The 26,192-nt window shown below is 53.0% G+C and overlaps 1 protein-coding gene across 6 annotated transcripts; it reads left to right on the top strand.

The window, feature by feature from the left end:
- Window positions 1-382: 382 nt before the first annotated feature.
- KLHDC8A (kelch domain containing 8A) lies at window positions 383-17,551 on the top strand. Of its 6 annotated transcripts, XM_042800225.1 has the most exons (11): window positions 641-734; window positions 1,173-1,207; window positions 3,843-4,048; window positions 4,934-5,122; window positions 7,050-7,235; window positions 11,917-11,983; window positions 12,200-12,632; window positions 14,242-14,406; window positions 15,686-15,901; window positions 16,280-16,381; window positions 16,600-17,551. In XM_042800225.1, exons 7-11 carry the CDS (start codon window positions 12,257-12,259, stop codon window positions 16,791-16,793), a joined length of 1,053 nt encoding a protein of 350 aa, XP_042656159.1. In that variant the 5' UTR covers window positions 641-734; window positions 1,173-1,207; window positions 3,843-4,048; window positions 4,934-5,122; window positions 7,050-7,235; window positions 11,917-11,983; window positions 12,200-12,256; the 3' UTR covers window positions 16,794-17,551. The 6 variants fall into 6 exon arrangements, with proteins under 6 accessions (XP_032865412.2, XP_042656159.1, XP_032865416.2 ...); XM_033009521.2 differs by lacking the exons at window positions 641-734; window positions 4,934-5,122; window positions 7,050-7,235 and adding an exon at window positions 383-399; XM_033009525.2 differs by lacking the exons at window positions 4,934-5,122; window positions 7,050-7,235.
- Window positions 17,552-26,192: the final 8,641 nt, after the last annotated feature.

Here is a 26,192-nt window from a genome sequence, read left to right as displayed (position 1 = left end):
CTGCAGGAGGGAGAATTAATTAATTAACTAGTTAATTAACTGTCAGGTTGCCAAATATCTGGAAGGAATGACAGGGGAGGACTGAATGCTGTCTCTGATCCCCCTGTTCTCCACTGCTTGTGCCAAAGCATGTGGTCAGCAGGGTGTTCCTGCCACTGCTGGCACAGAGAGATGTATGGGCAGATCTTGGTTCTCTTGCATATTTTTCCCCTTTATCTACAAGATCCTGATCTTTTCTAAAATAAAAGCCTTTTACTGGGCTTCTGGGGGTGCTTTTTGCTGCTTTTTTTTTTTTTTTTTTTCCCCTGCAGTTCAGCAGGGCTTTCCCACATACTCGGGAGAAGTGGTCTGGTCAAGAGCACTCATTGGATTGAGATCGCTCAGCCTGAAGTGATGCAGGTAAGAATGAGGAAAATAAAATGTTACTGTTTGGCTTATTTGTGTAATTTGAAGGAATTCCTGCAACTCTCCTGCTGTTCCCATGGAAACAGATGTTGAATTGCAGGAAACTGCTACAGGTTTTCAGGACTTTTTTTTTTTTTTTTTTTTTTTTTTTCAACAATGACACCTATTCCACCATTTCCAAGCAGCCTGGAAAAGGTATTCTTCTTTTCAAGGCATAAATCTGCAGTGTTTCTGGGCCTTCTTTGTCTTACAAGTTCTACAAGGTATCCCAAGAGGTCTCCTTAGCGGCAAGCAAGACACTGCCAGGAAAAGATGCCATCAGGAGGAAGGTAGACTCCGCTCTCCTCACACCATTAGCTGCCTGGCAAGGGGAGGGTTTCTTTCGCTGGATGTTGGTGGGTAGCGGAGTGTGTCCCTCCTTCCTTCCCAGCACAAGCCCTGTGCCGTGGGAAGGGCTCCCTGGCCACGGGGCCGTAGTGCTGTGCAATTTTCGCTGTTGAAAAAAAGCATCTGCCGAGTGAAGCCAACGCCTGCCTTTGTACGAGGGCTCGGGTCTCTGTAGCGCATTGCGTAAGCTCCATCTTTCCCAGACAGACAGTTATTTTCCAGCCTGTCAGGTCTGACTCATCCGCCGGGCAAGTCAGCAGTCGGGGACCGAACACCTGGGGCTTTATGGCCGAGCTGCTCTACCTGCCTCCATGCTTTTATCCAATTTAAACTCGCCCTCTTCCCCTGCCTTCATCTCTCATTTCTCTTGTCTTTTGCAGGTGTTGACGTGGTGTAGACTGTTCACCGTGGGAAGGTAAGGCTGCATGCATTCATCTAAGAAATTATGCTGGCCAGTGAAATGTCATCAAGGGGGTTTTTTGGGAGTTACTTTGTTTTATTTTTAACTGTGGGAATTAAATGGTTATGAAGATGAAAGAGTATTTGTTCTAATAAGTTATTAACATCAGATATGTGAGACTATGAGGATTATCAAGGCTTCCTGGCAGAACTCTACCAGCGCCCTGGTTTGTGTCACACCATCTCTGCTCCCTCTTTTTATCACAATCCAACATGTTTCTGCTACCAGCCACAGGCCCTGGCCAGCCACAGAACCCCACGCACCAGGCGCTGTACCCCCAGCATGGGGAAACCCAACTGCAGCCACAAAGCACACAAAACAGGTGAAGTGGGCAGACAAAAAGCAGGAAGGAAAATGAAAATGACATTGAAGGGCTTGAGATCAAACAGCAGTGTAAAAAAACTAAACCCAAACAATCAAAAACCTCCCCCGCTACACACACGCAGAAAAAAAAAAATAAAATCAACCAACCACAAAGCTACCTGGGGCCAAACCCAGTGTCCTGTTTGGACCCCAGCCCGCAAAGCAGGAGCCCCAAACTGGTTTGAAACACCAACCTGCTGTTAGGTTTCAGTGGGTTTTGTATCACCGGTTTCAAAATGGAAACCGCTGTGGGATACGATTGCAAGGGCCAGCTGCCAGCTGTCACAGCCCCTTCTCCACCATCAGCCACAAAGGTCGCCCGTGGCCGGGCAGCTTTGAGCTGGTGCCCAGCACAGGAGCCCCGTGGTTTAACGTGGGGATGGAGAGGAACTGCCAACCCCGTGGCTTGAGCACCAGCTCATCTCACCAGCCTGCCCTCGGCCACATCCTGCAGCCCCCCTTTTCCTTCCCTGTGCCTCCCTACCCCCATGAAACTGAGATTTCTGCAGTCAGCTCTTCAGTGGTTTGAGAAGACCTTTTGTGATATTTTTTTTTTTTTATTATTTTTTACCTCCTGGGTTGTAAGCAGGGAGCTTGCAAGCTTGCTAGGAACCTTCATTCAGAGCTGCCTGGACTCATCTGTAAACAGTCTGGTAAATAATAACTTACAAATACTAAGTGTCCAATAATGCCAGGCTGCTAATAGCCCCCCTGTTAAAATCCAGTTTGATGGGGTCTTTTTAAAATTTCTTGAGAGGTGAATGCCTTGGTAATGAACATCTTAATGTTAGATTGGCCCTGTGCTTGAGGTTTTTATTTAAATGCAAATTGAATCCTCCCACCGGAAAGCTAACAGGAGATTAAAATAGCTGGTAGGGGATGAGAATTTGCTTTATGTAGAGTCATTTGACTCAACTTCTCGTTGATTTCCTCATTTTTCTTATTTTATGGCTCAAGCTGCTTTAAAATGGTTTCCTATCTCAGCCAGCATAAGCTAGCAGCAAGAATAAACCTTGTCTGGATCGCTACGGGGCTGAACTTGAGGTCAACACTGAGGGGCTTTTGCAAGCCAGGGCTCAACTTGAAGCCACCTCTGGTGACTGTCACTGGTCCAGGCTGCAGGGAAGTGGCCACCGGAGGAGCGAGTCCCTTCTGACATGAAACCACGAGCCTCTCCAGCTCTGGAAGTTCTGTAGGTTCAAAGGCTGTTGAGTGCTTGAGCACCTGATGCTGATGCTCAGGTACTGGCAGTGACCCAAGTCATTCGTGCTCTCAGCTCCGCATCGGTGCGGAGAACTGGATGAGCACAACGCTGAAAGGAGCAGAAATCCCTGGGGGTGTCAGGGACTTCCAGAGCTCAGGGCGTTCCTGAAGGATTAGAAACATCTGCTGGGCTGAACTGCAAATGCATCTCTGGGGAGAAACGTTGAAGCTCGATGGAAGATGCACTGAAAGGATCTTTCTCGTGGCTTTTGCTTAGAATTTATTTTTCTGCGGTTATTCTGCAGCACTTTTAGGAGAAGGGTAGAGAAGCAGGTCAGGGAAGGGAAAAGCTGGGAACCAGGGGCCCAAAGGGCCCTGCGACCCACCGCAGCCCCGGAGCTGAGCCTGCTCTTTATGGGATGCCCGGAGCCAGAGTTGCAGCGAGCAGAATCTGGGGGGGGTTGCTGCTGCCTGAATTGCCCCTGCTCTGCCCTTGTGTTCCCCACGGTGGGTGCCTGGTGTGTGTGCGTGGGGGGGGTGTGCATGTCCATCAGATGCGCACACCAGTGCCGGATGGGGTCCACCAGCTCCCAGCCACGACTGGGACCCAGCCTGGGGCAGAGCCCCAGCCCTTCCCAGAGCGGGTCCCACCGCGGCAGCACAGTTGGGTCTCAGCCTCAGCTCTTACTCCCCTATTTCGGTCCGTCTATCTCCCTCTTTTAGGAGTTTTGTTTTTGCAGGCAGGGAGGGCGGGCGGGGGGAGAGCCGCCGTTACAGAACATCCTGTGCAAGCGTGGGGAGCCATAAAAGGCTTAAGTATGGGTCTGATAATGCAGTGTGTACACACACACACACACACACACACTCCCCCGGCTGCCGGCAGCGAGGAAAAGACCAGATGGGGAAACACTCTTCCTCTTAATTGTCCTACATCTCCGGGAGGGTGAAGATTAGGGCTGCTGGATTTATGTTGATTTTTTTTTTTTTTTTTTTCATCTCCTCTCCTTGCATCCCTCCCACGCAGCCCTCCCAGCCCCGGCTGCTCCTGTCGCTGCTCCCGTCCCCCCTCGCCAGCGCTGCGGGGTGCAGGGAGGGACAGAGGGTGCAGGAGGGAGCCGGGGAGGACGAGGGGATGCTCTGCGAGCGCCAAGGATTGGGGTGTTGAAGTTGAAGAGCGTTTTGAGCAGAGAGCCATGCTCCACCTGGACTCAGCACGGCTTCCCGGGAGCTGTGAGTACATCCGTGCCTCCCGAGCTCCCCTGGCAGGAGGGAGGGAGTTTCTCACTGGGGGTCAGCGGGTTACTGGGGGGGGATGCTTCAGAGGAGGACGGCTTTCTTGCAGTGTCAGGCCAAGCTTTTAATGAGCAACTAGAAGCAAAGCTTTGAGTTTGTGTTTCCCTCCCCAAAAGTGGGTTAAGGAGGATGTTTCTTCCTTTTTTTTTTTTTTTTTTTTTTTTTTTTTTTTTTTTTTTTTTTTCTTTCTCTTTTTCTACCCCCCTGCTAGTCCCTAAATCCCATATTTTCAGCCTCTTTCCCAGACCAGGCCCTGGCATCTCAGGCTGGAGGCAGCAATGGGTGTGAGCCATGAGCCACCCCCAGCTGAGATCTGACCCAAGCTCTTTACATTCCCTCCGGAGGGATACAGCCTAAATACAGAGTAACAGGAGCTTTATAAACATAACCAGTGAGACTGCAGGGCTTGAAACCGACCTTCTGTATTTGACCTGTGCAAAAGAGAAGCTGTTTGTGCAGAGAGCAGAGGCAGCCTTTCGGGGGCAAGGGGAGGAGATGGAGGATGCTGCTGGGAGTTGGGCTAGGGAGAGGGTACCCTTCAGTCTTGCAGGTGGGTTATCTTTTATCTCGGTGAAATTCTAACTCTCTCTCTCTCTCCAAACTGTGATGTGAATAAATATTTGTTTTGCTGATTCTTCAGCCCACCCAGGAAAACAGGATGGTCCGGGCTCTTTCCCTGCGCTAATAAGTGCCAAAAAATGAAACCTCTTTTCTCCCTGTCCCGTAGCCTGCTAAAGCTCCTGGCATCCTTCTGATGCACAACTGCTGTGCTGTTAGCCGTGGAATATTTCCTCCATGACCTCTCTGCCTTCCTCCTATTAGCAACCTCAGGATATTGCATTTGGCTTGATGAGGCTGGAAATGATCTCGAGGGACTGGTAATGGGGGGAAGGGGTGAAGCTGGGGAGGAGGTCAGATCGGTCACAGCCTGCTGTCTTCGCCTTCAAACTGCACCTACGTATGTCTGCAAAGAGAGATGCTCAGAAACAGAAGGAATGAAACGAGCTGCTTGTGAGTGCTGCTGCTTTTTCTTTGCTTGGTACAATTAATTCTTTTATAATTGCAATGCTTTTTCTCATTCCTTGTAACTAAACAATCTTTTTTGCCAGCTGGGTAATTTGCAGAGAAAGGAAGGGAACTAGTGGATTTTTTTTGTTGTTATTTTTCTGGGTAGCTGTTACTATGGCAAGGAAACTTGATTCAATGTGAAGAGAGGTCAGAAATACCAGACTGAAAATTTCGTGCATGTTCTGTTTAAAGCCTCAGCTGCCAGGGTTTAAGGGAGGGAGAAGTAAAGGCACCGGAGTCCCCAGTTTTCAAAGGCTTTTTTAAAGCATTTTCTGCTTAAAAGTTGGAGTTACTTGAAAACTTAGACTTGGTATTACATGACCTTGTGAGCTAGGACTATATAACAGTCAAAGCTTATAGAAAGGCTGTCTGTATCTTGTTCTGAGTGTGGGTAAGGAATGAGAATGAGTGTTTGGGACAGGAGCTGAGGCCTCTCCTGTGCTGGGGACGTTACAAAGGTGCCAGACTTTTCCAAAGACCCTGATCCCATGAAGAACCTCAAATAAGTAGTGAGGATTTGGAGAGCCCTGTCTGTGGGGGTGCTGAGCTCTCTGGACTACTGTACAAAGGGATTTTGGGGTGCTGGGCTCTGAAAAAGCTGTTGTTCATTGGGCGGCAGAGAAGTGAGCCTTCTCCCTGGAGAAGGAGGGATTTATGGGTCCCTTCTGGGTGCTGAGCAGGGAGAAATGTGGACTTAATGCTTCCTGGAAAAATCTGCCCCCAGGAACATTGCTTCTTGTTGGCTGTATCTGCTGAAATAAGGATGTTTTTTTTTTTTCTTTACAGCAAAGGTTGGTACCTGAGCCCACAGGGACAGGGCCTCATCATGCTGTGCTAATGTTTATCTGACAGTGCAGAGGGTGGTTACACCATGACATTTATATGCTTCTAAGAGGAAAAGCAGCTCACTTCAATTACAGTGATTACTGGGGAGGTTTAGGTACTCCCACATCTGAAACTTTTTCAATATGTTATTTGAGATGCACTGTATCCTGCTAACTTCCAGCGTAGGTGAAAACAGCATAAAGAAAATTATCACCATGTTTACCCTCCTTTCTCATCGCTTGCTGTTTTTTGTTTTGGTAAATCCCTGCCTCTAGCCAATATGGGATGTTTCTGTGATATCAAGAGGCTCTAGCTGATGCCTGTGGGTTTTTGAGGAGGGGCAGATGTGGGGTCCCTGCCTGTTCTGTTCCCAGCTGACCTGGGAGCAAGCGGCTTCCCTGCTTGGGTGAATTGAGCACCCAGCCCTGGGGAGAGCAGGTACGAAGGTCCCAGGAGAGTCTGGCTGTGCGAGGTGTGCCTGGGCCTTGGGCACAGCATCCCGGACCCCGCATCTCTCCCCTTCTCCCTCTCTGCCCCTCGGAGCAGCCGAGCAGTGTTGGGTGGTCTGGGGGTTACACTGGGAGCAGAAGAGCTGGGCCACAGGGGACTGGCACTTCCCAGGGGCTGGTCCCTTCTCCAAACCGTGTGTTGGATCCTGTGCCTGGAACAGCACCAGGAAAGCACCCGAGTGTTGCTGTAATTTGGATTTGCACTGGGAAGGAGAGTCAGGAGCAGGCAGGGGAGAGCTGGGCTGTGCCTGACAACCCTCCTTGGCAGCGGGTGAAATTCCTGGGGATCTCCTCTCTGTGTCCCCCCCTCCTGGCCTCGTACCACGACCGTTCCTTGGGACAGAAACGGGTTCCCTGCACTGAATCATCTCCTTTTAGCTGTCTTCATCGAGTCTGTGCTGTGTCATCTCTCCCTGCTCTTTATTTAATAGAGTGCAGGCAGCCAAGACGGAGCTGAAACAAAGCTGCTTCACTCCTGCCTGGTGCTGAGGAGCAGGAGCTGTGATTTCTTTCTGGTTTTTGTGTGCTATTTCCAGCATATTGTTGCCCCTGTTCCTGCCTCTTCTGTGACGCCTGTCCCCAGAGCAGCAGGAATTGTTAGTGCTCTGGCTAGTGGTGCTGGCTGGATGTCAGGCTGTTTTCAGCTCAGCTTTGCAGACCCTGTTCTCGTGTTGGCTGGCACACGGCAGGACTGCCCTGTGCTTATCTGGCGTGACATTTCGGTGAGTACAAGAGATTTTTCTCTGAAGGCAGTGGTTTATCTAATAGGCTTCTCTGTCAGGCTGGTGGCTGTCTGCATCTCTGTTTTAACCTGCTCCCGGTGACAGGGAGGAACGTGTGGGCAGCTGGCAGTTGGTAGGTGATATGGGGAGCAGCGATGTCCTGGGAGCACAGCTCCTGATGGGGCTGTGACAGGCGTCCTGGCTCTGACCCCCTCCCCAGATCCGGTGATGGAAATCTGGGTTCACACCACTGAAGTCAGCGAAGCGGAGCGTCAGCTGGATATGGCTCAAGTGAAGGCGTGATGGGATGCCAGGAAGAAGCGTGGTGGTCTCCTGGATCTTTGTGGTATCCCTGGAATAAACTGCTCCTGAAGCGAGGGTTTGAGCGGGTGATGCGCTGTGAGGCACAGCAGTGATCTGCTGCTGGGGCTGCAAACGTGCTGGAGACTTTCATGGAACCCTAGAATGCTTTGGGTTGGAAGGGACGTTAAAGATCATCTAGTTCCAACCCCCCAGCCGGGGACACCTTCTATTAGACCAGGTTGACCAAAGCCCCATCCAACCTGGCCATGGGCACTTCCAGGAAGGGGGCAAATGCCCCTGCTTGTATTGATTTTTTTCAGAGCAAGTTGGACAAACACGGTACAGGATCAGTTTGTAGTGAGTTGTATCTGCCTCAGGCTGGGTGAGGATTTAGGGGGGTCTCTTTCTGTTTCTAGCCTGGGGTTCCTCCCAGGAGGGAGTGTGTGTGTGTTATGAGTAAGTGTGGCTGAGGCTGCGTACAGCGATGTCTTGGGGCTGGTTATCATCAGCATGAGCATTAAAAATAGAAGATTTTGGAGTATTTCCATGGCTTTTCATCTTGTGGAACCTTTTTGCACCTCCTTCAATTTGGAGAGGTGTATATGGGACCCCTTTTCACTCTGTGCTCAGGCAGCGGCACTGCAATGCAATATTTAGGGTAGTACCTAAGCTGAAAGAGCACCCTGATACCAGGAGGGTGGAGATTTTGGCTTCAGCTGGGCTGTGTGCTGGCCCTCTGTAGCTGAGGGAATTTCAAACCCGGAGCAGCAACACTTCTAAATCCTGGGGGGAGGCGAGATAGGAAGGAAAGCGAAAGCAGCTGCATTCGTCAGCACCAAGATCTCTCTCCACCGTTCAGCCCATCTCTCACTTTAATACCCACCAGCATCAAATCATTGCAGGTAATAAATGCCACTGTACCAGGAGCTCTCTCAAATGAGCCTGATGTAACCTGCGGGGTTAGGAACGGCCTCTCCTTGGAGGGAGCATCTGGGCATTACAGCGCAGGGAGCTCAGCCCCACGCACCCAGAGGTCCCCTGCACCCCCTTGGTGGGTGCTGTGGGGCTCTCCCTGCCCAGCCGTGCTCCGTAGCTGCTTGGCAAAGACCCTGGGGGAGCTGTTGTGGGGAGGGGTGGGTGCTGTGCTGCTTGCAGAGCTGTTGAAGCAGAGGGTTCTGTCCTGCAAGGGTAAGGGCTGGGCCCTGGAGCGGGCTCAGCACCGTGCCTGCCATCTCCTCTGATGGAAAAGCAATTACCATTCGTTTTGATTTTAATGTGGCCATTTAAGAAAAAAAAAGTTAATGTTTCCAATTTGTTTGGTATAATTAAGTGCTAATTCCCTCTGCCTGGGAGGAGAACATGGCTGCAGCACACGGAGTGTGTGTGGGGGTGGTTTGGTCAGCACATTTTGACAGCTCCCTGTTCCTACGGCGCAGCGCTGGTGTTGCTTTCTAGTGAGATTCAGGTGATGCTGGAGAGACAGAGACAAAGGGTGTGGGTACGGTGTTTCAGACTGACCTTGATTTTCTCTAAAGAGCATGAAAGAGAAGAATAGCAACTTATTTGTATGCCAAGGCAGCTGAATCCAGGCAGAGCTTTGCATTGCTGCTGTAGAGGGGGGTGACTCTCCAGATCTGCTGGTTCCTGCTGTCTGGGGCCACAGCTGGGCTGAATTTGCAGGTCTTTGCCCTGCCTGTTCTCATGAAGGACTTGCCCAGCACTTCACAGAAATACTCAGCCATCTCCAAGTGCTTTGAATCGCACTCTGTGTGTTGGTATGTCAAAAAAGAACTTTTAGGCAATTTTAGACAATGATGCTCAAGCTTTGGATAGCCTTAATGACAGCAGAGAAACTGGCACCAGCCGTGAGATTCTGCTTCTGTCACACACTTGAGTGATGCTGATTGTGTCTCATTCCAGGACTGCACTTTATAGTTGAAGAAATTTAGGCACCGGGCAGGAAAATGTCTTCTCGGAGGTCAGGATGCAAATCTGTCATGTTCCTGGAAATAGGAGCTGGCTCTGCTTTTCTAATTTGCTGGCCCATGCTGAATTTGTCCATGATAATAGATGAAGATTCACCTGGAAAGAAAATAAATTATTCATGAAAGCAATAGTCCAGGGCTGCTCAAACTGCCGAGGCAAAAATCCCGAAGCTGATCCCATTGTGGGCGATGATGCACATCAGGTGACGGGGGATTGGAGGGAGGGGAGAGCAGCAGCTGGTGATCTAGTCTGTTGTTGTTTGCCCTTTTCTCCTCAGCTGCTGGGAAGATGCAGAGCGTGGCTTGACTTGCTGCTGCTTTTTATTGTTGCTTTGTGTTGCTTTGTACTGCGGCCCCCACGGTGCTGGGGATGTGCGCATGTGCCCACGCTGGGTCCTGCTGCTGGAGGGTTACAGCCCAAGGAGTATTTATGGGTTTATTAATGACATTCTTCATGCAATAAATGATGTTTAGCTGACTACTGAAATTTATTTGGGAGAATAAGTTAAAATAAATAGCCCTGCTTGGATAGATTGGTTTTCATGACAGCTCAGACTTGTACATGAAGTGATTTTGATGAATCTCAGTCCAGTTGTCTGAGACCTCTTTCAACGGTGCTTTTCCATCACCCTCCTCTAATACACACATTTGGAGGAGATGCAGGAACTAACGCGATGGTGGAAACTGCTCTCCCCTTGAGCCCCGAGGCAGAGATGAGGAGTTTGTGGGGATGTTTGTACGTGTCTGGGATAACAGCAGACGCCCTGACTGTGGTCTGAGGGCCACCCCTGTCTCCCTGCTTACCCAGTGAACACAACAGGCGTGAATTTAAAGAAGAAATAATCTGGCATCCCCAGTATGCTGCATGCAGGATGAGTCTGGGGTACAGTAACAACAGCCCGTGTGCCTCTGCCCTGTGTGCAGCCGGCTGCACCCCAGGGCTTCTGCATCCAGGGGGATCTGCCGCACCGCTCCACGCTCTGGTCCCCAGAAAGCATCCGGACACCCACTCGGATCATCCGAAGTGACGGGTGGTGAAAGGCAGCTGTAGGTGGCTGTTGCTAAGCTACAGGCTCTGTCTGCTCCGGCTGTCAGAGGGCTCGGGGAGCCCAAGGGCTGTGGTCAGATCTGGGGAGTGAGTGCTGTGGCAGGGCAAGGCGGTGGGGTGCGGGGTGGAGGTGACCTGTTCCTGGATCAGGGAGTTTTGCAGAGCCCACTTGTTTACTCTCTGCTCCAGATGAAGCAGCAGGAAACAAGTCTGGTTCTCCTTTTTGGGAGAAGGGAGTGCATCCCCTAAGAAACCCAAAGGCTGTAACAGTTGGTTGTTTTATTTGTGGTTAGGTATCTTATGCAGGAGAGAGGAAGTTGGCTCTTTGCATCCCGCCCGACATCCACACTGCTGTATTGGAAATAAAAATAACCCCAGGCAGCAGATGGGCTGAGGCACCGGCCCTGGGCTGGGTGTCAGCCAGGAGGCAGAGAGGTGGGTCCAGGACCGAACCTTTTCAAACCACGGTGCACAGAAAAGCAGGGCCAGCCAGCCCTGCTCCGCTGCCGGGGAAGCTCTTTCCAGGGGCTCAGTGGGACCCCAGCACTCACGGGGAAAGGTCTCAGGAGTCTGTGCGTGGGGAGGAGAGGGAAGGGCGCTGCCCTGGGCCAGCGCAGTGCTCGGCCAGGAGTGTGTGGCCTTTGGGGATTTTTGGCAACTGCTCACTCTGTTCGACAGCCCTGTCTCCAAATGTTGGTGCAGGCAGTGTTTGCTGGAGGAGGCTGCAGTGCCTGCAAGGGTAAACATAAATCTTACTTTAAGGGCAATTGTGGAACAGCCCCAGTTGCACAGTAAAGGCAGAGATGCTTAGTGCAAAATGTACCTTATTCCATGTTGGGCGAGTGAGCAAACCACTGCCTTTGTTTCTTTCTGTTTGCCCTCTCTCTGTCCTCCTGTACTAATTAATCTCATCTGCACGCTTAACGGCCGTTCTGAGAGAGGAGATGAGAAAAAAACCCATGGGTTTCCAGTGAGAGCTTGTGCCTCTGCTCCCTGGGCTGCTCTCTGGATCCCGTACAGCTCCGGCACAGCCCGTGGGCCGGGGCCGGAGGGGCGAGTGCTGGCTTTCAGAGCAGGTCCTCCCCAGGGTCTGCAGGAGGATGTACAGAAGGATCAGGAGGATTAATCAGGTCAGAGAAGGAGGACACAAGGAAAAGTTCCCCAGCAGGCAGGAAAACAGCCGGGGAAGTGAGCAGACAGCTTGCAGCCTCCTCAGTTTGAATGTCGCTTGGGGGCGGGGATGCTCAGGAAACAGGATAACAAACTGACTCCAACCTCTCTTGCCTTTTTTTTTTTTTTTTTCTTTTTTCTCCTTTTTCTTTCTTTTCTTTTGTTTTATTTTTAGGATCGGTCTCTGCAAGAGCTTCTGAGGCAGATCTGGAACTGCAGGATTAATGGAGACGCAGTGAAAGGTACCGGTGGCTGCTGCTGTGTGCCGGGGGGTGGCCGAGGGGGACTGGGGGGCTGCGGGAGGCTGCCTGGTGTGGATGCTCCCATCCCTGCTCCACTCCTGGCTGCCAGCAGCTCTGCCAGGGGGAGGATACTGTTTGCACTTCGTGTTTCTCTGTTAATTTTTTTTTGTTTGTTCGTTTGTTTCCTCCCTGGCACTTCTCGGCTCTGTTTTGCAGCGTAGCCAGCCCCCTCCCGTGGGCCGGGCCCGATGCTGCCTCGCCGCGCCAGCCACCATGGAGCCAGCGAGTACCAAAGACTTCCAGTGGAAAACCCTCGCCCCACTCCCGAGCTGCAGGGTCTACTCGACCTTGGTGGAAGCTGGCGGGCAGGTGTTTGCCATCGGAGGCTGCGATGACAACGGTGTCCCCATGGACTGCTTCGAGGTCTACTCCCCCGAGGCTGACCAGTGGACCTCGCTGCCCCCCATGCCCACGGCCCGGGCGGGGGTGGCCGTGGCCACCTTGGGCAAGAGGATCATGGTGATAGGAGGGGTCGGAGTGAATCAGATGCCGCTGAAGATAGTGGAGATGTACAACATAGACGAGGGCAAGTGGAAGAAGAGGAACTCGCTGAGAGAGGCAGCCATGGGCATCTCGGTGACGGCGAAAGGCAAGGAGGGTTCAGTCCTTCCAGGACAGGGAGGGATGCCGGCGGGGTGGTGAGCTGGGGAGGGTCAGCATCAGCTAATGCATCAGGCACAAAGGGCAATGGCACAGGGTTATGTTGTTCTCCAAAACCTTTTCTGTGCGTCTAGAAGTTGAGCCCCATGTATTTGTCATACCCCACCTGCTAAAGACAAGCCTTCTGTAAGCAGCCAAAAGCAGATAAACCCAGGGGTTGCTCTGTATCATCAGCCCTGGAGCCACGGGGGCCATGGCTATGCTGGTACCCAGGGGTATTTCAGACAGGTCCAAGCTCCAGGGTCTCAGATCAAACTTCTCCAGAGTTTTGTAGCAAATTCTGGTCCTTGTGTGCTGCAGATGCTGCAAAAATAGAAATGGTGCCACTGGCTGGGTGTGGCCAGGCTGGGAGGACCTGGTTGTGCTCTGGAGCCAGAAGTGAAGATCTCAGAGCCACAGAATGGCTTTGGTTTGAAGAGACATCTCTGCTCCAAACCCAGAACCAGCTGGGAGAGAGTTGGCTTTGTGGTCACGGGCTCAAATCATTGTACAGGGAGGGGAAGCGGCTGGCTTTGTGGGGGGTTCCTGCATAGCTCCCTTCCGAAAGCTGAACCACTGCCTTAAATGGGGCTTGTTAAATGCCTGTGAGGCTCTGCCTTATCAGCCCATCTCATTTTTTAGTTACTAAGCAGAGGTATGGAGCATTGATTTCCTTCAGCCTGCTCTGCCGTGCTTTGAAGAGCCTGAGGATGGGAACTGTGTTCCCAAACAGTGTGCCTGAGGTCAGCCAGCTTCCCGCCGTGCCTGGGATTATGAATCTAATCTCCAGACAGCTTCTTTGAAAGTTGCTTGGTTTGTTTGTTTAAGTGGGTTTAAAAGCTACCGTCAGGGAATGTTTAAAAATAATGTTTACCATCTTGGAGATGATTTTCTCTCTGAGTATAAGCCTGCCTGACTGATACGGCAGGGTCAATTTGGTGTGAGAGGCCAGGAATAGAAATAGTTGCCCAAATCCTTGCAGGCTGGTCTCTGCTTTTTCAGCTGCCTTGTAGGGCTGCCTGCAAGGGCAAGGCTGCTATCACTGCTCTCCTGAATCCTGTCTGTGGAGTGAAGTGTTGTTGAAGGAGATAATGTGGATGCTGTGCGCTCAGGGTTTTGTTTTGGAGAGCCAGGTTTGCCGTTAGCCAGAGATAGATATAGCTGATGCAGATTTGGTGAGGAACAAGTAGCCTCCACGCTTTGTCTCTGCTCTGAGCCCTTCAGTCCGGGTCGCAGAGCCTCTGTCCTGTGCCAGACCTCAGTGGGACAAAGCAGGAGCTGAGCAGAGGAGCAGCAGCCCCCGGGCAGGGGAGCGGGGCTGGGGGAAGAGCATCGGTGTTGCTGCGGGGACCGGGAGGCTGGTGGGTTCCCCTCTGCCCCAGGGATGGGAGCTCGGGACGCACCCGGGGACTCGGGTAGGAGCAAGCAGTTCTGGTCCACATCGAATGACAGCACGTGTGTTTTTGCAGGGGGTTATTTCTGATGCTTGCCTATAATGATTTTGTGGGAATTTTTTTTTTTTTTTTTTTTTTTTTTTTTTGCTTCTTGGCCTTGTCCAGACTACAGAGTCTACGCGGCTGGTGGGATGGGATCTGACCTACGGCCACACAACTACCTGCAGCACTATGACATGCTCAAGGACATCTGGGTGTCGCTGGCAGCCATGCCCACACCCAGGTACGCTGCCACATCCTTCCTGCGAGGCACCAAGATCTACGTGCTGGGTAAGCAGCAGTCCTGCCTCCTCTTCCTCAGGCAGCAGCTCCTTTGATCTAAGCACTGAGAAGCCTCCCTGGAAGAGGCTTTTGGGAATGCTCTCCTCCATCCTGCTTTCTCACCAAGCTTGCAGCTGCAGGCTTTGAGTGGGGCTGGTGTTGGGTTTGGATTCACAGCTCCATAGGAAGCATCCATGAGAGCCCCTGTGCCCTTGAACGCTCCAGGAGCTCGCAGGTCTCGCAGCAGCTCTGTGCCGGGTGAGTGGCCTCCCCTGTCCCAGCCCCATCCGTGGCTGCTGGCAGCTGAGGGTACAGCTGGTCTTTGCCAACTCAATTTGCAGTCCTGCGACTGCGCTGAAAGCCCTTGGACTCAACTAGTGAGTAAAAATGCCTCTGTGCATTTTGTATCATCAAAGTACCACGCAGCTTCACAAAGCGGGGGTCTGCCTTTGGCTGAGGAAGGACCTGCTGTAGCTGGGAAATGCTGGACCAAGCCTTTTGCAGGGGATGATTTTCATTAGTTTTCCCTTACAGAAAGGGAAACTAAGGCAAAAAATGTTGCTGTTAGCTCATGGCCAAATCTCATATCGGGATCAAAACGCAGGGCTCCTGATTGCTCAAACCGCCAGACAGCCTTGGCTTTCTTTAGGGGTTACCAGAAAAGACTCTTTGATCTATTTTGCAGTTTGCTTGCTGCTGGCGAACAGTTTGTGGGCCCAGTAGCGAGCACAGGCTCTGCCTTCAAAGGCACGCTGGGCATCTGAGCTGAGAATAGCTGTATTCATCTGCATCTGATGGATGGAAGAATAATACACATCTTTGGCGGTGGTAGCAGCAGCTGCTCTGGCTCTTCTGCTCCGTCAGGAGCTCAGCAGCAGGGCCGGGGCTTGCTGGATCGCACTGACACTGAACTCATCTGAATTGCAAAGGCTCCCTGAGCGCTGATCCCTGCTCTGCTGTGAATTTGTCTTGATTAAACCGGTGCATACTAAACACCTTCCTGTGCCAGAGACCCGCTGCTGCCAGGGTGGAGGGAAGCGGCGGGTGTAATGCACTGAAAAATGAAGCATTTGCATGTCGTGAACTTGCAGTTAAAGGAGAGGGAGTGCAAGGGTGAGAAGTTACCTGGCTGAGCAGGCCCTCATCCAGGTGACTTGAGACTTGGGGACGTCATATCAGCTGGCAGCTCGCTCTCAGCCTGCCCTAGGAGGTTATTCTGGCTCCTGCTGCCGTCAGCTTGGTACCAATAGCCAAGCTGACTCTTTTCTTTCCATCTCCCCTGCCCCAGGTGGGAGGCAGTCCAAGTACGCTATCAATGCCTTCGAGGTCTTTGACACAGAGACCAGGTCGTGGACCAAGTTTCCCAACATCCCCAACAAAAGGGCCTTCTCCAGCTTCGTGCCCACAGAAGACAAACTCTTCAGTCTCGGGGGCCTGCGGCAGGGACGGCTCTACCGGCAGCCCAAGTTCATGAGGACCATGGACATATTTGACATGGAACAAGGTGGGGGCTGTCCCAGCTCTGTCCTTTCCAGAGGAGCAGGGTGTGCTTTGGGGCTTTGCTGTCCTTGCAGAGCACAGAGCTCTTGTCTGCTCAGTCCTGGGACTGCTGGTGCCTTGAGCCCAACTTAGAGGAAGGCCTGCAGTCCAGATTAACAAGTCAAGGCAGCAGGGGGGGAAAACCATGGTCCCGAGGCGGCTGGGTTCAACAGCTCCCTCCTGACCTGGTGGTGGCAAAGCTGACCCCTGTGTCATGGGGTTTTAGTACCCCAAGGTGCAGCAGCAAAACTACACCCCTACAAGCAAGTAGGAGGTCAGAGAGGCAGAGGGTTTCCCAGGAGTGGATGCTCCTGCAATGCCCGGTCTGTCCTGTCTCTCCCAGGTGGCTGGATGAAGATGGAGCGTTCCTTCTACCTGAAGAAAAGGCGAGCAGATTTTGTGGCTGGCTACCTGAAAGGCAGAGTCATTGTGGCTGGGGGACTAGGTGAGGCACTGGGGATGGTGGTAACGCTTTAAAAGCATATATAAGTTAAGTGTTATTGTTACAGAGGGGAGAGATCCTGGCCCTGGCTGGCCTGAGGGAGCAGGGAAAACAGACCCCATAAGGGGATGGGGTCCTGAGCACAGTCATTCACCCAGAACAGACAATGGATGCTTGCCAGTGCTTCCCAGGTGACCCAGCGCCTCAATTTGTATTCCCAGGAAACCAGCCGACCGTCCTGGAGTCCACAGAGGCCTTCCACCCCAAGAAGAACAAGTGGGAGAGCCTGCCCCCCATGCCCACCCCGCGCTGCGCCTGCTCCAGCATCGTGGTCCGGAACTGCCTGCTGGCTGTCGGCGGGGTGAGCCAGGGCCTGAGCAGTGCCGTGGAGGCCCTGTGCCTCTCCGATTCCTAGCCAGGTCCTGGCTGGCAGAGGCTCCTGCCCCTCCAGCAGCGGTGCTGGTGGTGCTGGTGGTGGTGCTGGGCAGCTCCCAGCAGCGCTGAGGCTGGGGGAGCACAACCCGAGCTGCCCTGGGAGCCTGGTCGCTAAACCCAACCTTGCTCTGAGCCAGGGCTGCTGCTCCTCTCCCTGCTGGGCCCAGCCCCATGGAGCAAAGGAGCACTTTGGCCAGGGGTCCCCTCCCATCCCCTTCAGAGCTCGATGGAGGAAACCCAGATGAAGGAACTGCGCTGGTGTGCCATGTCTCCTGCCAGCAGGAAGGACTCTGGGGCTCAGGGCATGGGCAAGTGTCTCCCTGCAGCCAGCCTGACCCACTTCCAAAGGTGACGGGTTTGGAGGTATTAGGAGTATCCAGACAAGCCGGTGGTGGTTCAGGGAGAACTGTGGTGATGGTGCCCTGTCCGAGCATCCTGGGATCTAGGTGTGCTTCCCTGCACAGATCCCCTTGGCTTGCAACAAGGGAAGCTCCTAATGTGCAGCCAGATTCAGGGGATCATTCTTTTGCCTTCATAGCAAGGCTTTTCCTGCAAACCTGTAGCCGTGGACTGTCACTCTGGCAGAAGCTGCAGCGAGGGGCTGCCAGTGCTCCTGGGAGGGGTTGAATGCCCAAGGGACCATTTTGACTAAAGGGAAGGACCTTACTTTTGGCACAGGTCTTGCCTTTGCTGGGTTTCATGCAGAGGTGGCCTCAACCTACAATGTTCCAAACCGGTTTTTAGCTCCTTTAATGATTTGGGATCATGGGATAGTTTGGGTTGGAAGGGACCTTAGAGACCACTTAGTCCCACCCCCCTGCCCCGGGCAGGGCCCCCTTCCCCCAGCCCAGGGGGCTCCCAGCCCCGTCCAGCCTGGCCTTGAACCCTTCCAGGGAGGGGGCAGCCACAGCTGCTCTGGGCACCCTGGGCCAGCGCCTCACCCCCCGCACAGGGAACAATTTCTGCCTTAGATCTCATCTACATCTGCCCTCTGCCAGTTTAAAACCATCACCCCTCGTCCTATCCCTGCACTCCCTGATCTTCTCTTCAGCCCTGGGAGAAAGCAAAACTGAGCCCTGCCTCGGGGGCTGCACCCAGGGCTCTCACCCTGGGGCTGGGCAGCCACTTTGGCCACAAGCCCCCCAGCCACTGAGCCACCTCCTTGGTTTCGTTCTTCCCAGTCAGTTTGGGGGAGGCCTGTCCCAACCCTCAGGTTACACTTCTAGCTTGTAGCAGTTGCACCATTAAAAGTTGTCTTCAGAAAAGCCCTCAGAGAAGCCGGGTCTGTGCTAAGGGCTGCAGCAGGGTTATGTTTGTATGAAAAGGGGGGGGGGCGGGGGGGGGGGGGGCTTCCCATGCTTTGGGCGCTGCCTCATCACTTGCTCCTTTCCGAGGTGTCCCACCCCTCTTTAGGGAAGGGGAGGGGGTCCCGGTGGCAGCCCCTCCGAGCTGCTCGGGAGGGTGCGGGGGCAGCTGCGGGGCCCCGCCGCCGCGGAGCACCGAGGACACCGTGCGGCGGCCGCGGCAACGGCAGGGCCGGCCCGGGGTGGTGATTACCGGGGGTCCCCCCCTCCCCTTGCCGCTCCGTTTGAAGCTCAGCCCTCTCAGCTCCTCCGAATCCCCTCCGTCTAGCTGGCCAAGGGCGGCGGAGCTCGGCTGAAAGGGGGGAAGCACCGGCCCCGCAGCTCACAACCCGCTCGCTTCCGAGCGCGGAATAAGGCAGAACCGTGCCTGTCCCCATCCCCCGGCGTGTGCCCAACCCCGGCCCTGTTGCTTTGTTCGTTTAGGCACCTTGTTTCGGAAGGTTGTACGAGTGCAAATACCCGACTGCAGCAAGGAGCTCTACCCCCGGTGCAGCTCGGCTGGGGTGGAGGAGCAGCCCCCAGTGATGCTGGCTTGTGCTCCAGGCCCCCGGTGACAGCACCGAGCCCAAGTGAGACAATCTTGACATAGTGCAGCTGGGGAGAGCTCTGGGGGGAGATCTGCTGAGGGGGTGAGGCTGCAGGGGCACCAGGGCCAGGCATTTCTGTCTAACGGGCATCCCTGGATGATTAAAGGTCTTCTGAGTCTATCAGAATTGAGGGAAGGTGCGAAGAGCACCCGTCTCTGCATGTGAAGCCTTGAGGGTGCTGCCTCCTGACCCCAGAAGGCTCATAAAACACCCCTTTGAACTGTAAGAATTGGAGGAGGCTTGGAGGGAGTGGGAGCCTTCTCCTCTTCTAGAACAAGCCCCGTGTCTCCCAGCACAGCAGATCTTCATTTCAGCCGCCCCTGCACAGCTGAGAGTGTCTAGCTATTAATGAAGTGTTTTCCTTTGTCCTCAAGGAACCTTTCCCACACACAGCACAGCCTGATGCTCCTCTGCTCTTGCTTTCTCATTAGCCCTGAGCCCCGTTCATTGCAGCGAGGCCATGCTGGTCGAGGCTCAGGGTTTGGTGCTGCTGCACTGGCTTTGTTAAACTGGAGCAAGGGGAGGAGGAATCCGCTCCCTTTGTCTGGCTGCAGCACAGCTGGAGGCTGATCCTTTGCTTTCTCCCTCCAGAAAGGCTGAAGAGAGTGACAGACAAAGCAGCGTCATGGGAATAAACCTGCTCTAGGGCTTAATGAGGAGATGTCGGGGTCCAGGGACAAGGCGGGGGGGGGACGGGACGGTCAGTAATCAAGGCGGGGGATGTGCCAAGCATTTAGAGAGGGAGAGAAAGAGGAGCTCTGAGTCGCAGCATAGCAAGAAGCAGATGTGGGTCAGCTGCCTTTGTAGTGAAACTCAAGCTCTGGGCACCAAACAGGATCCCTGGTACGTCCCCAGAGTTGCTGTGTCCCCAGCCAGCGGCAGGTCACTGCAGCGCTGGGGGTGCTTTTCCCCATGCTGGTGCTGTGCAGAGCCAAGTTTTTACAAAAGCTTGAAACCTAGATGTTATTTGGACTTTTCCAAGTGTAGTTCTCACCCTGAGCAGCTCTCCCGGGAGTTTGTTTCCATGTGTATCCCAATTTCAGGGCCTGGGGGGCTTCCCGAGCAGCCGTGAGCTTTTGCTGTGACCCCCAGTGTGCTCTGCAGCCTGTCTGCTGGCTTGTCCCCAAAATCTGCCAGGAAAGGCAGCTGCTAAGACTTCAGACACTTCCAGCACGCCTCCGCTGCACCGTGCTTCCAGATAACACCCACTCGGAGACCTCTGTACCTGAAGAATTGAAGCACTTTCCCTAGTAATAATGTTGTTTGCTTTTTACCAGCAGATCATAAACGGCTTAGCGATCACAGAGAGGTAACCAGGCAGCAGGAAAGGTGAGAAGTGTCATACCCATAATTATGTGGTCAGTGGCAAAAGCTAGGATTAGAGGGTAGGTCTGATCCGTCGTGCGCTGGGCTCTGCCTGTGGGAGCCCACCGCCTCGGTACGGCCCCTCTGATTTGGCTTTTGGTGGCTGGAGTTCGGCCTGGTCCCTGCTGGGGCTAAGGGACATCCCAGGCTCTGCCAGTGCCTGATCCCCACTGAAGGAACCTGGCTGTGTTTTCAAACTAATAATCTTTAATTATTTCAAGAAAAAGTTTCAAACTTTTAAGCATGCTTTTGAGGTGTTTTGCTGGGCAGCAGAGTAGCCCAAGGTGGGGCTGGAGGAGCTCTGCTAATTAATCATAGAATAAAAGATTTAATGAGATTACTGCAGAGGCCAGGGAAAATCAACCCATAATTCAAAACACAGAGTATGTTACAGTCTCCTCCCCTGGAACAGGCTATTTGAGTGTTCCCCTCAGCTGTCCACGTACGTAGTATGATGACCCTAAGCAAAAGCAGCCTGATTGCAGGGACTCAGAGGTAAGAATGTGTCCCATCTGCAGCACTTGCACTGCACCCCAAAAATTCTCTTCCTGACCCCCAACCCCTCCTGGGCTTCCTCACTGTTGCTGGCCTTCTCTGGGGGCTCATCCATGGATCCCTTCTGGACCAAGGGCATCTCTCTCATGGGGATGATGGGTGCCCAGCCTGCAGCAGCGAGCTGTTAGGCAGCACCACGTTATTTAAAGTCACTTCCAGGATCTTCAAAGACTGGAAGGGGATAATGTGGGACTCCAGCTACAGTCACCTTGCCGGCCACCCCGTCTCCTTCGAGAACCAGCAGCCCTTCTCTGGCTCCTCTTAGCTCGTGGGAAAACCCTTCTAGTGGGTTAAGATTCCCTGCAGGAGCAGGAGAAATCCTCCAAGTTTTCCCATTACCTCTATGGGTTTGGTGGTGGCAGTCACTAGTCCCAGCATGCTGGCAGACATGAGCTGGAGGACTGAGTGTCTCCATCGATGGTTCTCACAGCTGCACCCTTGAATCCTGCCATTCTCTGTGTTTGTTCCTTCTGCTGTGGGAAATAGCAGACTGCAGGAGATAACCTGCTTTTGTTTGAAACAAAAGGGCTGTGCCTGCCCTCCAGGTGATGGAGATGTGACCGTGAGCCAAGTCTGGGGAGCAGGGAGGTGAATCAGATGCACCCTGACTGTGTGTGGAGGGTTGTTTGTTTTTAAGCAGTGCTGCGCTTGTTTGGGCTGAGCGGTGCTGGATGGGGTCCCATTCTCCTCCCAGTCCTCTGAACGGCACAAGGCACCCCTGGGCTGAGCCCAGGCTGGACCAGCACCTCCCAGCAGGCATCCTGCTGCAGCCGGGGGCCTGCCCTGCCCAGGCAGTGGTGGTGGCCCACGCTCATGGGAGGGCAGGCTGGCTCCAAAATGCCATTTTGGGTTGTGTAGAGATCCTGGCTTAATAGCATAAGGATCCAGCAAATAACTTGATGTGAAAAGGATGTTGTGCATCTCCTCCAGCATTTTGTTCTCATGAACAGGCATCGTCGCTGAGTCCCAATATCGTTCAGTAGCTACGACAGAGTTGAATTCTGCTCTCGGCTCCCCCAGGCAGATAGTCTCTAAGGCTGCTGCACAGTGTCAGACAAGGAAGAGTCTGTGGGGTTGAATCCTGCCCTCGCTCGCACTGCTGCAGCTCCCTGAGCTCCTCAGCGAATCTCTAAGCATTACATAGACGCAGAGTTTCTTTCCCCAGATGCGTATTGCCTGTGCTTTTCAGCAGACGATGCAAAGCGCTTCCATCTTTGAAACTGATACTTGATGGATCTCATTGTGCCTGGAGGGACAAGGCAAAGCCTCAGCAGGGAGGTTGAGCCCAAGGATCAAACCAGCCCCGTGGAATGGGGCCTTTGATGGGAATTGCCAGCCGTGGCGGGTGAGCTTTGGCAGCTGCGTGGGGAGGGCGGCCACTTCTCGGCGTGAGGGGTGGTGACAAACCCCTCTCTTCCCCGGAATGGTTTGGCTGTTCAGCCTCGAGCATGGCACAGGGGTACCCTGAGCTGCAAGGAGAAAGGGGATGTGTGTGCCCGTGGGCATCCACACCCAGATGCCCAGAGGGGAAAGTCATGTGTGTTCGTGTAGCCGGACGTCATGCAGACACCTTGCACCGCCAGTGCACGCGTGAGCTGGCACATATGTCCGTGGGGCCAGGTTCACGTATGACAGCACACGGGGCTGTGTGTACCTCCCCGGTGTAAAGGCTGCAGCTGTGCTGTGCTCCTGGGTGACGTGAGCCAACAAAATTGCCGCCGTGGTGAGCCGGTCAGGGAGCTGGCAGCTTGCAGGCTCACCCCGCGGGCTGGGTTTGTCCCGTGTTATGAGAGCACATACCTGTCAGCCGCTGTCATCCCCGGCAGGTACTGCTGTCTGAGCCCTCTGCGACAAGCAGAGCTGCTTCAGGAGCTCTCGGGGAGGTACTTGCATGAATTCACGCGTTGCCCCAGCTCAGTGGGTGGCAGACACACACCAGGTCCTATTGCACCATCTGGGGTTGCGTCGTTCCTCCCTGCTCTGTTCCAGGGGAGCTGCTGCCGTGGATGGGGTTGTTTCTGCTCAGACAGGAGAGAGTTCATGGCCTCAGCTGGCCGCTGCCGCCCTGGTATGTTGGGCAGAGTTTCCCAAGGCCAACTGAAACCAAACTGTGGTGTTTGTTCTTCAGGCGCAGGGAATTCAGTGAACTGTCCATCTCATCTCACATCGTGAGGATTACTGGTGTCTGGTGTCTGACACTGAAAACTAATCTAGATGCCAGTTCAGTTGTGTATTTAAGGGGCATGATTAGACCTCAGCATAGAGGACCTGTCGATGTCAAAGCGCATTTGCCAAACCTGCCTTTAAGTCGTGCGAAAGACATCTTTCAGAAATAAAGCAAATATAAAATAACTGGGTTTCAATCCAGCTTTCTTTCCAAAATGCGTAGTAAATTTGACCTGCCTTGGAGAATTGTTGCCAGCAGTCTTGAGAACGGATTGGTGATTGTCTGTGGTATCTTTCTTTTTAATATATGTATTAGCTCTCACAGAGACTTGCATTGAAACGGGATCACATTTCAGTACAGCGAGTGCTTTGAACAGTGCATTGTGGCATTCTCTCTTACCGATCTTCAGTAGGTATGTCAGCCAGTTCCTCCTGTCCCTGGGGAGCTGCAAAAAGCTACAGGCTGGTCCTTCTGCCCCAGCCAGACCCTGGGTTCACAGGAGCCCTGCACCCACCAACCTTCCCGGCAGCTCCGTCTGGTCTCTGTGCGCCTTTATCTGAAACCCAGCTGAGCTCTTGTAGTTTTCCAGTTACCTAACGGGGCTCAACAAATCCTGGAGCTGGCTGTGGCCGTGTCCTCGCCTGAACTCCCCATACTCGAAGTTGTGTTTACTGAAAGCCAGTACCAGCTTTTTGGTTCTTGGTTTTGTTTTGTTTTGTTTTGTTTTGTTTTTTTTGTTTGGTTTGGTTTGGCTTGTTTTTTATTTTTGTTGTTGTTGTCTTTGTTGGTTTTGGGTTTTTGTTTGGGTTTTTTTTTTTTTTTTTTTTTTTTCAGTACCAGTACCAGTGGCTACTCCGACCAGCAGCCTCGTAGTCCCGTTGCCAATGTCTGCGCCGGCCCTCCTGCCAAAAAAACATTATTTCTCATTGTCCCCAAGCAGACATTGTCTGCGTAAACAGGAAAGCTCCTTAGAACAACTTCTAACCGAGCTGGTCTTGGAGCAGAAGTGACTCCTGTACCTTGCCGTGGGCCCGTCACACACAGCAACGCCCCATTCTGCTCGGCTGGGGGGGAAGATGCAATTTGGGGTCAGTGCTGCCCTTTGGCCAAACTTTCCCAAAAGGGGACCCGGCGTAGTTTTGTGTGAAGGCTGTCGCACAGCTTCAGTGCTGAATTTCCCTTTGTCTAGGTAGCTGGGAATAGAGCTCCTCCGTGCTGCCGGAGCTGCAGTGGCACTGGGAAACTCTAGGACCCCTCTGTCACCGCTGTCCCCGCAGCTGTACCAGCTGCCCTGGCCCCGTTAGGTCCCCAACCCTGCGGGGACACCAGCTGATGAGTCGCAGCTGAGGCAGCCACGGCACCTCTCATTGCCAACAGACAAACCCTCTCCGTCGGCATCCGCCGGCGCTGCAGCGGATATCGAGTCACTACCCTGAAATACAGGCACTTCCTGCTCTGAAAAGAAAAGCTCCAGCTTTTTTGGGGATGGGAGCTTGCTTATTTTTTTTATAAATGCCTCAGCACCTCTGCAGCCCCATGTGCTGCCGCAGGCTGTAACCTTCCCCGCCGTGACCTTTCTGCGCCTGGGAGCGCGTTGCGGGGTTGTTTGATTTGTACAATCTGTTTGATCTATAGTAGGGAGATCTTGAATGAGATGGTACAGTAGAAGAATAATATATTTAATAATGTATTTTATTTATATAAAATTTTCTCTCCTTAGTGTGAGTAACTTGTGATTGCTGGCCTGTGCACTGAACTCCCATTAACTGCATGTTGGAGTGAGCAGTTTTCTCTTATACTGGTGAGTTTGGGGTAATTCTCTGGGCTTTTCTCTCCCAGATAATTGTCCCAAACTCACCAGTATAAGAGAAAATTTTGTATGACCCCCTGCTCAGCCCTTGCCCCACTCATCTGGGGTGTGCCGGTTTTAAGTGGGGGCTTCAGCCACAGGGGTTAAGGTATGCTGTAGGGGCTGAAGTACAGGGCTTGAGTTGGATGGGGGTTGCCATTTTGGCTTTTATTCAACAAATGTTTAGGTTAAAGTGTAATTCGGACCACTGCACATCTCTCATCTATCTGTAGCAATCTCTAAGGTAAATAACAATGTAATAACACAGATCAGGTTATCACCTGATAACATGAGGATTAAAAATCCAAAGAAGTTGATATTTTGGAGTGGCTTGTTCCGCGGTTCATCGCAGTTTGGACTAAAAAGCTCGTGAATCGAGCAATTAAAGGAGGTGTGTGTTGCTGACCCGGGGTGGCTCGCTCCGTCCTGGCAGCTGGGAGTCGAGGTTCTGGGACTTTCTGTGTCTGGATGAGCTGCAGCGTGAGCAGGATAGCAACCCGGGAGCCTGTCCTTCCCGGCGGGGCCGTGCCCGCACGCTGCGCGCAAACCGGGTCACTCCTAATTACAGTCCTGCTTTGCTCTTGGTGTGCTTCACATTTCTACACTCAAAGCTGCTCAGAAAGTGATGCTTTTTTCTACTCTGTCCAGCTGGATGAGGCAATATTTCTGCTTTCACCAGTTGTGATCCATCCTTGACTGTGGCACATCCCTTATCTCCGTAGCTCCCCTCGCCGTGCCTCTGCGTGCGCTGGCAGCGATAAGGAGGGATGGCAGGACCCGGGTTCACCAGCACCGTGGCACAAATGTTGTCAGGTTAATGGGGGGTTGCAAAATGATCCTTACAAATGACAAGCCTGGACACAAAATCTGCCTGCTGTGTAGTTATCACACTGGAAAAAATTAGCTGGGCTTTATCCAGAGCAGATGTATGTCCTGAGCGGGCAGATGGGTGGATGGGTGGATGGGTGGATGGGTGGATGGGTGGATGGGTGGATGGATGGGTGGATGGGTGGATGGATGGGTGGATGGGTGGATGGTTGGATGGATGGATGGATGGATGGATGGATGGATGGATGGATGGATGGATGGATGGATGGATGGATGGATGGATGGATGGATGGATGGGTGGGTGGATGGATGGGTGGATGGTGGCTGCAGGCTGATGCAATCCACAGCTTCGATGGAAGTGGGGTTTAGAGGTGGCCTCTGCTGTAATCATTAGATGTGATAGGCCATAAATTACTTTTCAAAAGGCTCCTATTGCTGCTAATGTGTTTCCCTTCTTCTGCTGATGGATGGGGCACCCAGTTGGGAGGATCAGAGCAAAACCAGTTTCCTTAGTGTTTTCAGAGGAGGAATGGGTTTCACACCTGCCTGAGCACTACCCAGCAGCAGGTGAGGAATGCTGCCAGCTTGGAAGACCACTAAGGATCATTAAGCTTTTTGTTGTCTTTGGTGTTTTAACGACTAGAGGAGCTCTTCCTTTCCCTCT

Source organism: Tyto alba, unplaced genomic scaffold, assembly GCF_018691265.1.
Source record: "Tyto alba isolate M040663 unplaced genomic scaffold, T.alba_DEE_v4.0 Super-Scaffold_30, whole genome shotgun sequence".
Taxonomy (NCBI): domain Eukaryota; kingdom Metazoa; phylum Chordata; class Aves; order Strigiformes; family Tytonidae; genus Tyto; species Tyto alba.
This window is presented reverse-complemented; position numbering and strand designations above follow the sequence as displayed.